Here is a 13659-nt window from a genome sequence, read left to right on the forward strand (position 1 = left end):
TTCTTCCATCTGCAATGACTTGACCACTTCTGCAGAGCTTTTTTGCAGGTTTATTCATTGCTGCTTGTTTTCCTTAGCCTGTTCTTCTCTGGCTACAATGAACGAACATTCATATGTATACATATACATACATATACATATACATATACATATACATATACATATACATATACATATACATATACATACACCAGTATTTAGGAGGAAATTCAGACAGGCAGAAGTTTTGGCTGATAAGAACAGTAAGAACATTTACCACATGGAAAAGCCAGGACCTTTAGCTCTTTTGCTACAGGGATGATTTCCTTCCTGCTTGTTTTGCACGTGTCTGTTCAATTTTTTTCCCCTCTAAATAAACACTTTTATGGAGAAGCCCTGCAACTTAAATCCTATCTTATCCTAAGGAGTAATTCAGCATTCTGAATTTTCTCAGAATAGAGCTTGTTCTTCTGGCATTTCAGAAGTATTTCTTTCAGGAAGAGTGAAAGTCATGAGGCATATGAAAGAGCCCAATAGTCTCTTAAGAATTTGAGTGTCCTGGAAATTGGTGCTTCAGCCTTTGCAATCTATTTGCATGCACTGCCAAAAAGAGTAGGAAAGGGTTTGGAAAGTATAGGGGTCCTCATGTTGCATTTTGAGCCTGTTGTGTGACTTCATCAATGCAACCCAGTGGCATTTCTGCATTGCATCACTGCCCAGCTGGAGCAGTGCAGTAGCTGGCATAAATTCTGTGCTAAAACTTAACAAAGTTGACATTTTGTTAAGTGCACTTAATTATATCCTTTTGCTTCTTTGCAATGTAACCTCCAGAAAATCCAAGCCAGACGAATCCTGATTAGCAGTTTGATGTCTGATTTTAGCAGATGAACAAAACAGAATCAGACTCTAGATCTCTGTGTTCGTTTGTACTCAATCTCCTGATCATGTAGTTAGTTATCTATGCATTTTACATTTGAAAAAAATAAGAAGGAAACCTTCCAGGTAGTTAATCTCTTGTGCAATCTGCAATGTGGGGCAACCTATGAAGAGCAAACTAGACAACTTTCCACTGTCACTTCTACCCCTGATGTTACTGGCATCCTTTGAGACAGAAACTAGCAGCTGAGAAAGCATTCAGGCTGGGATTGGGTAGAGGAAAAAAAATAGTTTTATCCCAAAAAATGACCCTGGGGCAAATTCCTGGGACATGTAATGAGAGGGCCATTTTATATCTAAATGTTAAAATATTTCATATCTACTCTCAATTTTCAATTGGAATAAACAGGTTAATCTGTAATTTATTTTAAAAATATGTACAGAAATCACTTACCAAGTGATTTCTGTTGTAGAGTTCACTGAGTGCTTCAAGATTCTTGGAGAGGCTTGTAAGTGAAACATTAGTTTCAGTGAGATTCATGTCATAGAAACTTTATTGCTGAGTAATTATAATTCACAGATGTGGAAAAGCTTGTGGTGCAACTGGTTCAACTGAGTTAATTAAAATGAAATTGTAAGAAATGTCAGGTTTCTGTTGTTTCTGAGATGGGGGAATAACCCTTCAGGTGTTCATGATTTCTGCAAAAAACACCCTTTCTTGAAAAGTATTGATTATGTTGGGTACTTTACACTGTTTTCAGTGGCTCGGAGTGTTGATGGCTTTTACACTTCCTAGTTCCTCTCGCTTCTTTAACACTTGGAAAAATAACTGATTAATGTTAAAGGAACACATGCCTCGGGCTCTGTGCTGCTTTGAGCGGTGGTTGCTGCCCTTCTCGACGAACAGGCCAAGTCCTTCAGCAGCAGAAAGTCCAGAGCAGGATGTTTGAGAAGGCAAGGACTGGAAAAAGTCTTGTAAAATGTTTGAAACCTATGGCCGGTACTCACACCTACACACATTCCATCTGAGGGTAGCGCAGTTTTTGTCCTCTGGTGAGGGCCGTGCGGGCAGGCACAGCGAGGGGAAGGAGCAGGCTGAGATGCCAGACGTGCACTAAGGCGCAGACCTGACACTGTCATCGTTCTGAAGGTTCTGCCCTTCCCCAAGGATTTCGGCAAAGGGGCTTTTCCAGATTTTAAACGTAAACGCCAAAACCACAAACGGGGCTCTTGTGTGTGCATGGGTATATGAAGTCAGTAAGGAAGGAAAGGCACAGGGATGCAGCGGGGCGGCTGCGGGCCAGTGCTCCCTCGGAGGGGCTCGGAGGGACCCCTGGGCCTTGCGTGCCGGCAGGGCGGACGGGATCAGCCAGCGGCCGCTCCCTCTCGCTCCCCGCCCGCGCTCCCGGCCGCAGGGCGGGCGCTGACTCAAAGTGGCACCGCCGCCGCCGCTGCTTCGCACGCGATGTCGCCGGGTCCCCTCATCCCCCACACAGGGAGGGCAGGCACGCTCGGGCGGCGGAAGCTGCCTGGGGAGGACAAGGGGTACCCAGTCCAGCAGGGGATGCTTAGGGAGGCGGGAGTCGAGCAGGAGTAGCTGGAGGAAGGGAGGAACAGTTTTACAGCCATTTTCCCACTCTTTGGTGAGGCTGAGACAGGTAAATTCTCCCCTGCTGGCCGCTTGACCCCGTGGAATGGAAAGCGTGTTTCGGCATGGGCCGGGTTGGGTTGAGAGGCTGCAGCTGGGCCGGCGTTGGGTGGGGAGGGTTTGGATGTTGTTTCGGTAATACACAGAAAGGTTTTCGCATGTGTTTGTTCGCTTACCTGCGTGCTCACCAGAGAGGTGGGGGCTTCTTTCGTCTGGGTGTGTAGTGACCGCACTGTGCTTTGCAGACACAGTTTTTTGTGGGAGAGAAAGGGTGTGCCGAAATAGATGCTCCCATGTTGCAGGTTTCTTTATATTTAGATTTGGGGGTGATATGCAACTAGGCCACTTCTCGAAGTGTTTCTTTGTGAAATGTTTCATAAAGTGTTTCTGGGTTTGCTATTCAAAAACCTAGAAAATTGCTGCACAAGTCCAAGCTAACTGTTCCGACAGTGGCTGTGATAAAACTGCGTTATTAAATTTTCTCAGTGTCATAACATGGTTACACAGCATCAGGTACCGCCGGTGCCTCAGGGGAGAAGCATTAACCTGCTCACTGCCATATGAGAGGGTATCTGGGAATGGTTTAAAGAGCATTTGCTATCAACCCCGAGTTGCACTGATTACTGAAGGTCTTAACAGAAGAAATATTTACAAGTCATGCTGTACATGTCAGTGAAGAGCACAGATCCTTTATATTCACAGCTTCCTATCTCCAGGTTTACCATAGCATCCTTGTTAAATGGGTTCAGATGTTGATTTTGGGGCTGTTTTATTCTCAGTTCACAGTTTTGTCTCTTGAGAGACAAAAACTTCAGATGTGAGGGAAAATGTGTGAGTGACCCAGTGTTTAAAAACAACTGGATTAAGTTCCCTGCTGAGAAAAATTATTTGAAGATGGTTATTTTTTCCTGACTGTAACATTTTCTCTTCCTTCCAAAGGTCTTATGACCTTTTCCCTTTCTCTGGGGTGCCTGATGTTAAAAGTCCTGCTGGTGAAGGATTGCCCTCTTTGGAGTGGAGTACAGACCCTCGCAGGTAACCTTCCCTTCAGCAGGAGCTTCCAAGTGCCATGCTCAGATCAGCTTTGATACTTGGAGGGCACAGAACTGTAAAACAGTTAACGTGGTTGTGTGACCTGCAGGAGTAATCTGTTTTCAGCTGTGGTCAATTAAATCCAAAGTTTTGTTGTTTTGTTTTTGGTTGTTTTTGTTTTTGTTTTGTTAAGGAAGGAAACCCACATAAATCAAACCTTGTTAATGGCCACAGGCTGTGTCCTTAGTTTAATGCCGCTTTTTGTCAGTTAAACTGCCACTGTGGCTGTTGGCTAATTCAGCCTTTTAGGTCGCCCATACTTCTGAGCTGCTTTGCTCAGCATGAAAGTGGGAAGTCTCCTATTTCTTCTTTTTGGGTGGCAAAACTAGTTGGAGCTACATACAATTATTTTAGCAATCTAAGTAACTAATTAAGCCTTTTCTGGGCAGGAAAAGGCTTGTGGTTTTTAGATTTCAAAAGAGCTTTTATTATTCTAATGATAAGGTTGACTTGATAGAACTCTTATTTTGTAAAAATAACTGGTAGATTTTGCTGGAGAGAGAAAATGATAATTTTATTTGAAGTTACCCATTTTTCCAAATAGTACTTTGATACCCCACAAAAATAAATGTCTATTATAAAAAATCAACATACATACACAAGGCACATAATACTTTTACTATTTATTGGGAAGCAATGCTTCATCCAAAACAGTCATTAGTCTGATTAACTGTGTTTCTAAAAACGTCCTTTGTTCATATAAACTCCATCCTTCTTCTCAAGACTTCTTAATAGCAGTTAGGTTTAAAATTTTTCTCTTCAATTGTAAGAGCCTTTTGCTCCATCATATATTATTGTGGAGGGTTCACTGTGGGGTTGAAAGAGAGAGGAAAAGAAATATTTCTCTGTTGAATTGACTCACCATAAGTTAGTAATTTTTGCTAGCTCATGTGCAATGTTAGAAATATGGTGCAGGCAATTATCATCTGCAAACCTAGAGAAAAATTCTTGTATCAAAAGATGAGAACAGTAGGCACTGTTAGAAGTTTTTTGGGCAGCTCCTTGGCAGCTATCCACCATAGAGGCTTGACAGGTAATGCAGACATTGCAGACTCATGTCATAACACATAAAATCAAAATATGGAGCACAAATACAGAAAGCACTTCAGTTCTTGACACACATTTGCTCCCACAGTGTACCAGGGTTTATGACTGACTCCCTTGATGAAGAAAATCTCAGACCTGACTTAAATAACTGAGTAAATAAAAACCCTGGATTTGAAGCACCTAAATTGGTATGTGGCAGCATGTCTGTTCCCTGAGTGGACTATGTGTGATGCTAATAGGTGGTTATACCCTCAAGACCCTTCAGCTTTCCTTTTAAAGGAATGTTTGTTTTCCTTCCAGTGTGTGCAAGGAAAGTGTGTGGTTAAAGGGTAAACCTACAGTTCAAAAGCAAGTAAAAGGAACCTCTGAATAGATTTGCATGGCATCTCAGTATTTTCAGTGAATTTTGTGGGTTCTGAGGATAAAGGACGGCTACCTACCCTTGCAGGTTTTGGCAGATACATGTGAAAAATAATCGGTTAAGTGTTTGCTCTTGGTGAACCGGATGATTGGCTGCAGGCTTCTCCAGCTGTGTTGGTAATGCCACTTGTTAGAGCATGAGTCAAAACACAGGCTTGCTTTTTTGAGATAAAAAGGAAGAAGATGCATGTCACTATTTGTCCTCTCCATGAGCATGAGGCACTCTATGTCAAAGCCCGGTAGTTATCCTACAGCTGTTAGCAGTCGCTTCAGCCCTTGTGTTTTTACACTACAGTTTATCCTGCCCTTACAGCCACGGGAGAAGAGCAGGGAACAGAGATGCCCAAAGCAGAGAACACAGATGCCTAAATCACTGACACCTTGCCCTATGTTTTATCCAAGTTGCTTAAAGGCACTTTAAGGAAGGTGCAGCCAGCAGCATCAGGAAACCTAGTCCAGCAGCACAGCTGGGAGCACATATTTGAATGGCTCCACTCTCTATGTGAGGCCACAGAATTATGGGTTTCATGGCCATTCAGAGCTTTTGGAGATTAATCATTAGCATGAATTCTAAAAGACACACTAATCCAGCTGGGTTCACTACTGGGTTGGTAGTCTGTGAGTTAGGCTTTTGGTCTTCTCAATCAGCCAAACCCCAGCTTTCTTGAAGTTAGTCATATAAAATTCCAGTCGACTTTCAACAAAACCAGCAGTTTCCATACTGAATTTAGTTAGTATTTATTTGGACAACAGTGGAAATAAAGACCTGTAAGTATCATTAGTGCAGTTACACAAGTACTTAAAAATTAGAAGAGTATGAAAATTACCTCTCCTTTAGGAATCATCAGGGGTTTCAGACATTTTTAATAGCCTCAGGAAGGTCACAGCCTCTTAAGTGGCTGTGCAAAAGTGTGTCACAGCACCATCAGTGCAGTTGCCAAAACATGATCCTCGGAAGCTAGGGGATTATAAGGGTTGTTAAAGGTCTCTTCTCCTCTTCTCTTCTCTTCTCTTCTCTTCTCTTCTCTTCTCTTCTCTTCTCTTCTCTTCTCTTCTCTTCTCTTCTCTTCTCTTCTCTTCTCTTCTCTTCTCTTCTCTTCTCTTCTCTTCTCTTCTCTTCTCTTCTCTTCTCTTCCTCTAGACTTTTCCAAAGCCTTCTCTCTTTTGATGAGATATCTGAAAAAGTTTTTCAATTACTTGAGTGCATTCCTAAGTGGTCGGAAGTACCATGTTCTTTGACTAGATTTCATAATATCTGACACCTTATCTAGAGCTGAGGTTTTGGGCATGCCACTGTGCTTTTCAGTGTATTTGTTGCACTCTGCTTCTCAGCACCCCTCTATCCATAGTGTCTTGATGTTACGGGGAGAGCAGAAGTTCATGTACATATATGTGTTTCTTGAAAGCTCCCAAGCATCTACTCTTACTTGCAACACCTTTTAAGTGGTGTGATTGTACTCATGGTGGGTTGCTCTCACAGGTTCAAGCACAGGCAAAACCAAATATGCACCTGTTTCTTTTCTCTCTGTCTTTGCATGTTTTCTCTGTGTGAGGCATGGGCAGAAGTTTCTATGGTTGCCAGAGGAGGGGGGGTGAAGAGTGGGTGACAGGGGAAATGGTGGCTGTAGTCATGCAGTTATTTAGGCAGTACATAGAGAGAAGTAATGTGTATAGTCAAGTCAGGTGCATGGTACTATATGTGGCAAATATTTGTGCTGTATTTTTTTAGACATGGTGTTTCTCAGTGCAAAAGCTGCTATTTGCATTTCAAGTCTAACTTTTTGGATGTTTTGTGTAACAGTTTTAAAGCTAGACTGAAAATTTGGATCAATTTTAAAACCACTGACTAAGTTTCATTCTCTGAGCAGATGCCACACAATTTCACAGGCTGGTTTACTTTGCCTCAAATTGAGGGTTAAAGAAAGTGCATCCTTTGAGAACCAGCTGTTCTTTTATATTTGTATTAACTAGTTTTATAAATGTAGGAAGAAAGAGGGCATTGAATTTTAGGGACTCCATTGCACAGCAAAAGACAGTGTTCGTTGGTTTTTTTCCCAGAATTGACTAGTAACTTTTGGATGCATCCAGTTGATTCCTCGTATTCTTGAATCCATTTCACTTTTGAAGGATCTGCTGTTTAGAAAGTGAGTATTCACCTTTTCTGGACATCAGTGCTTTGCAAAGGGACTGAACTAATACAAAGGAAAGCCTCTGAATTCACCTTGTGAGAAGCATTTTCTCAGAGATAGGATTTGCACCTTACCTTCCCTGTGACCTACTCTAGACCCCAAAGCAGCTAAATGCAGTCCAAATTTTCAGAGAAACATTTGCCTTTTCTTTTTTGAGATCTGTTGCTGAGATGCCTCTTGTAAAATCCCATGTACTCTAGAAAATGTGAGAAATAAACAGCAGATATATGTTTACTGACTAGACTTAGAGGGAGATTCTGACTTAGAATGTGGTCTCTTACTAATAATAAAACTGTTTTGAAGTTTGAAAATATGTGTTTTGGTCACAAAGCATTATTTAGATGATTAATATTGATAATGTTGAGTGCTCTCAAATCATAACAAGCGGGCTCAATTTCCAAAGCTGCTGCAATCTGTTACAGAAACATAGGTGAGGTGAACTGGGAAAAAAACCCTATGTTTCAACTCGTATTTTAAAAAAGTATCAACACAAGCAGCCTGGCCTTTGGCATGAATTTTTCATCAGCTCAGAGGTGGAAGACTGCCCTTCTTGAACTCTGTTGTTTTCCAATCGACTTGCTTTCTCATCTCCCATATTTTGCATTCTTTTACTTCATTATGAACTCAGGTCTTAGCTGCCCAGATGCTTGGGGCCAAAACCCCTCTGTCATTTAGTGAGACTGGACTATTCCAAAACCTCCTGTCACTTGCAGCAAGACTCCAGCAGTGTACTGAACACCTGCACCTGCAAACTGAGCAGCCTGCTTGGGTTGTTATTGAGACCTAGAGTGCACTAATTGCAGACTTTGTGGTATAATATTAAAATGTTAAATGAGATAACTTGGCTCTTTCTGATGTTCTAGGGGTTCCCAGCCACCTCTGTGTGAGACATTTGGTAGCATTGTAGTTACTTGTGAAGCCATTTAAATCATGGCCAGAGCCTGCTTCCACCCGTAGTGGATTTAGGTAGCTCTTTCTTTGCTCCTATTCATGAACTGATCTCTTTCGTGGACAATATGCAGACATATTTGGTAAATAGCCTGAGGTGATGGATTTTCCATTTCAGGATTGTGGTCACTGCTTTCTGTTCTTCACTTGCCATGAAATGTGCTCCTTAACTGGGTGAAGCCTTTTCAGCCAGAGAAGAATCACAGAATCATTTTGATTGGGAAAGACCTTTAAGAGCATTGAGTCCAAGTGTTTCAGTCAGGCATTTTGGGACATGTGATGATTTGTGCTCACAGCTTGCAAATCTACTCACAAGTTCTTCCTGACCTCACAAATGTACGTGATCCTACAGGGCTAACAACTTCGTATTCCAGTAGTAACAGTGTATCTGTTAGGAGTATGTGTAAGTGTCCCCACTCACCAGCTGATATCTCTTTGTACAATAGCCCTGCAAGCACCTGAGGAAAAACCTCCAACCTTCTTTTGTCAACGACCTTACTGTTCCTGTGAAGCAGTAGACAAATATATAATTGCAACATCGTTGCAAAGTTAGGAAATGTTCATTTTGTAGTCCGCTCTATTAGAAACCTGAGGCACAGACATGCTGCGAGTGGCTTTTCATCCCACCAGTGTGGAGGAGCTGCAGATGAAATCTGGATGCATCTAAGTCAGTGGAAGTTCTCCTCTTGACTTCCAAGACCCAATCTTCACTGCAGTACTTGTGGAGGGTCAATCCACACAGTGACTACACCACCTTTCTTGTTTTGGGGGCTGCAAGTTTGCCCTGCTCATCTCGGGTCTGAGGCTGTTCCATGTGTGACTGTCTCCTCAGTCCCCCGCAGCTCTAAGTTCCATTTAGCTGCAGAGCAGTTGTCAGTGTTACTACATCTGCTGCTGAAATTAAGGTTGCAAAAATTCTTTGCCTATTTAAGCAAGCATCAGGTCTGGACACAATTTTTCTTTGTGTTGAGATGAAAAACTTAATTTCTGAAAGCTGCTGATTCGTACAAGCCAAAATGGAGACTAAGAGATGTATCTAACAGGATCCTGATTTATATCAAGAAGCAAAGGCACTTTAATTTTGATTATACACACCTCAAGACAGTGCACCAGCCTCTAGACTGGGGGTGGTACTGGTAGTATAGTTGTTTTTATTAAAAACTTCAAAAGATCTTGATTTAATTCTAAGGAGATATAAAAGCATCTCTGAAATAATGAAAAGATTTGTAGGATGGAAAGATGAATGTTCCCATCCAGACTCACTTACAGATTTTCTAGTAATGCTTTGCTACTTTTTCATGACAATGAAAGCGGAAGTTAGATTACAAAGAGCCAAACCATATTTATTAGCTGCAGTCATACTGGACTTGTTTTAAAATAATAAATGTTGTAAGGAAAAAAACCCAATCCAAATTACTTGCCAAGGTCTTCGGCAGGGGTAATATCAGAATTGCACTATTTCCATTTTGCACAGCAAACCAATTTACTGTCATTCATTTTTTTTAACATAGATAAAATAGGCAATCTGTTACATTATTCAAGACTACCACGTTAAATACCTTCAATCACAATAATTTTGGTATCATTCTAAGAAATGTTAGTGCCAACAAAAAAATAATAAATTTTAACATGGAATATTTAAAGCTCCTGAAGTAAAGCTGTTCAATCTTAGGTTGTCTTTTCTTAAAAAAAAAATTGAAAATAATATTTATCATGTCATGAAAGTGTCAAATGATCTTCAGTTCACAAAAAAATGAGTTACACTAATTTGGATGAAAGTCTGAAAGATTCTGGTGAGTTTTCCTTTGCTGAATTAGTTGCCTCTTGTATATTTTATTTCTTTGCTCATATGGAGCATTTCCTGTGGCATTTATACCCGATTCTCCTCAAGCCTGGCAATATTTATCAAGTTTATTTGTTATTTTCCAGAAACTAAAGCTTTAGGCATGAGATCTCAGTGGAGTTCCTCAGTAATTTTTCCAATTTGATCTGGTGTTTTGAAGTATTAAAGATGAAAGAAAGAAATTAGCAGCTCTAACTGGAATTATTAGAAATCTTATAGATTTGATGTATTCCAAAGTATTTTAGTGCTTTGGGCAGGGATTGAGGGAATAATAAACAAGTCTGAATTATTGATTTTTTTCTAAAATAAAAATCATATCTTAGTCGAAATACAAATCTTAGGCTTATTTTTCTAAAATAAAGCTTCTCTTGTTATACACTTATAAAGGTAGAAAGAAGGTAAGAGATTGAGAAGAGACAGCAGTTTCTGAGGGTCACTGCAAATAAATGTAAAACTTTATAACTTTAAAATTGGAACTAACACTAGCCTCATTCTCAAACACTGGCAGGTCTGGGAACAGTTGATGCTTTTCATGCAGCTGTAAGCCTGAAAAAGGAGCTTGGCAGTTTGATGGGGGTGGGAGGGAAAGTCTGTCAAGTGGAGGAAGAAAACCAAAATCTTTTAGAAGTAGTGAGTGAGGAAAGAAACACATGCAGTGAAGGAAGGGGAGAAGCAAAAAGCTCGTGTGTGTTCCCGTTTTAGCTCAGGTGTGTATCCCATTATCCCACTGTGTGCCAGAGAGCACTCTGCCACCACCAATTGCTGAAAGACACTTCTGCCTCCCCTGAGCCTGCAGAGCCAGCTCTCCACCTGCTCTGCTAGCCGGTGGTCCACTGTGGAACTGGCTGGGAGCTGGGAAAGACGTGCATTCCTTGGTTTCTAGGCTTGCTCTGCCCTTGTGTGAGGTCTGCTCTTGTTTCTCTGCGGACATTAAACAGCTCAACGTTCAACAAGATTTGATACAAAATGCAAATACCAGGATTTATTCGTAACAATCAAAAGAGTTATTCCCATTTGCAGACGTTTAGAAAATACAGAGGTGTGAAAAGAAAAGCCGTAGTGAGTGTACACATGCTGCAGTTACATTGTGGGGATACCACTTCCGTTGTCCTCCAGAATCTCCAGAGATTTTTTCTCTGCTGTCCAGACAGTTTTTTCATGAGCTGTGTTAGCTGACATAGCTGTCTTCCCTTTGAAGCCTTTTAGCAGGTTTGCATGTGTGTAACCTTTCACTCACACTGTATCCTTTTCCTTAGTAGAAGGCAGTGGCTCTTTAGTTTTGATCAAAGCAAACAGAAATTATGTCAGGTCCTCAAAAAAGTCTTAAAAAGCACAAGTGTGCTTTTGTTGGTCTTCTTTTCTTTAAGAGAAAGGTTAAATGCAATGTTTTGCTTGTCTCCTGGTTTCTTTGCCTTCAAGTTCTGGGTTTTTTTGCTGAAATCTGAGGGGCTAAACACTTTAATTATTACGATTAAAACTAAAGATTTAATGCTGTCATAAGCTGAGACTTAAAATGCACAAGACTCGAGTTATGAGAACTGGTAACACACAAATTCATTAAAATAATGGATTTCTAAGTTCAAAAAACCTCCAAAAACCCAGAATTGATCAGGTCGGTTTGAGGACATTGCGAATTATTTGTGGGAAAGCTAGGAACCAAAAAGAAACACTCAGGTTGCTTTTCTTGCACAGAATAAAAACCTATATACACATAAGTTCAAAGCTTGTCTCGGAGAGGCCTTGGCTGAATCACATGGTTCTTTTTTGTAGTTTGCAGCACTTGTACTGGGGTTCCACCATAAGCATTTGTAGCTGTTTCTTGGTATGATGGTTTCACATTTACACCATGTATTGTCACATCAATCATTGTGAAGTAATTCTGTGGTTAAAGTTTCCTAGTCCTATTCCTATCTGCATTTAGAAGGAAGCAACATCCCTCCCACCTGAAGCACTGGTTGCATTACAGTTGCACCTATCTCTGTTGCTTATTTCTCTTTTTCTTTTCCTGCTATTTTTGGGGGAAGAAGTTCCTTCCTCCGCAGTCCCAACTCACAGTCAGAGGGACACAGAGCGCTTCCTCTTCCTGGTGGCATACTCCCCTGCCACAAAATTGGATAAGGAATGGCTCAGGTGGGTGTCCAGGGTATCAGAGCTGTTGCTGTTGATTTTCACCCATGGGCACAGGCACTGGAGCATGGCTCTGCGGATGTAGTTGTCAAAGCAAAAGTAAATGAAAGGGTTGGCACAGCTATTGGCAAAAGCAAAAGGGCTGCTCACCTTTATGCCCAGCTGGGCAACCCTGCCAGAGAAACAGTCAGGCTGCTTTAGGAGTCGCAAAAGGATGGCCATAAGCTTGAAAAGATTGTAAGGGACCCAGGAGACAACAAAAGCTGCCACTACAATGAAGACGATCTTGATGGATTTTCTCAGTTTCTTATCATGTTTCCCAGCCTTCTGATAGTGCACACAGAGTCTCTTGGTGATGGAGCAGTAGAAGGTTAAGATACTCAACAGTGGGAAGAAGAAGGCCAGGATTAAAAGCACCAGTGACATGATCTGTTTGACTTCTGTCACGGCTTTGTCTGTGCAGTAAGTCTTTCCATATTGCTTCTTCAGTTCTCTGGACAAAAGAGTTGGCATCCCTAAGCAGCAGGATAGTAACCAGACACAGATGCAGAGTGCTCTGGAATAGGATCTTGTCCTGATCCGTCGTGCGATAGAGGGGTGCAGGATAGCGAGGTAGCGGTCAACACTCATACAGGTGAGGAGCAGGATGCTGCAGTACATATTGACTGAGATGACATAGGAACTAGCTTTGCAGAGGAAAGATCCTACCCTCCAGCTCTCGTCCGACACCTCCATGTCCACCCAGAAAGGCAGTGTGATGAGGAAGATGAAGTCAGATGCAGCGAGGTTGATGATAAAGATGTCAATCAGCCTCTGGACCCGTCGCTTGAAGACCAAGGCTGCTATCAAGATTGAGTTGCCAACAATGCCCACCAGGAAGACGGCACTATAAAGGATAGGGAGGAAAGTAGACATATGTTGCAGGTGCTGGTACTGGCACTGGTCATCATAGTAGTAGTCATAGTTGAAGGTGACTGTAGCCGTGGATGACAGTTGGGGGAGTTCCATTTCTGGCCCTGCTGTCCTCATCCTCTCTCTGAGGGAGGCTCTGATCTTCCCCTACCCTTTCCTCCCAGGTCTTTAAAAACATTTTATCAGTGAGGGGGGAGGAGGAGACAAGGGGGGGGGGGTGGTTTTGTGGGAGGTAATTTATACTCTTTTAACCAACTGCATAGGCAAGGAACAAGCAACAAGAGATCTGATTAGTTAAAACCCTGCCTTCAGAATAAATGTGTGTGGCTTTTTTAAAAATCAGGTTTAGTTTTACTGATTCTATCTCCATTTTGCATTTCCGGCTTCAGGTTTTGCTTTCCTTTTGGTAGAGAGAAGGCAGTTTTTGAGATTCTAAACTTTTTGTTTGTTTGTTTTTTTAAGGAAAGTATATTGGTAGTTTGAAGAAATTTGAGATTATACCAGCTTATAAGAAGTCTGAGAACGTGAATTCAGGTGCCCCAATCTTTATCTATATTCAAAACATTTTGTATAAATTG

The 13659-nt window shown here is 41.5% G+C and overlaps 1 protein-coding gene across 1 annotated transcript; it reads right to left on the reverse strand.

Moving 5' to 3' along the window:
* Positions 1 to 10831: 10831 nt before the first annotated feature.
* GPR15 (G protein-coupled receptor 15) lies at positions 10832 to 13202 on the reverse strand. Its single transcript, XM_014878621.2, has one exon. The coding sequence runs from the start codon at positions 13196 to 13198 to the stop codon at positions 12098 to 12100; it is 1101 nt and encodes a 366-aa protein (XP_014734107.1). The 5' UTR covers positions 13199 to 13202; the 3' UTR covers positions 10832 to 12097.
* Positions 13203 to 13659: the final 457 nt, after the last annotated feature.

Source organism: Sturnus vulgaris, chromosome 2 (assembly GCF_052056855.1).
Source record: "Sturnus vulgaris isolate bStuVul1 chromosome 2, bStuVul1.hap1, whole genome shotgun sequence".
Classification (NCBI taxonomy): domain Eukaryota; kingdom Metazoa; phylum Chordata; class Aves; order Passeriformes; family Sturnidae; genus Sturnus; species Sturnus vulgaris.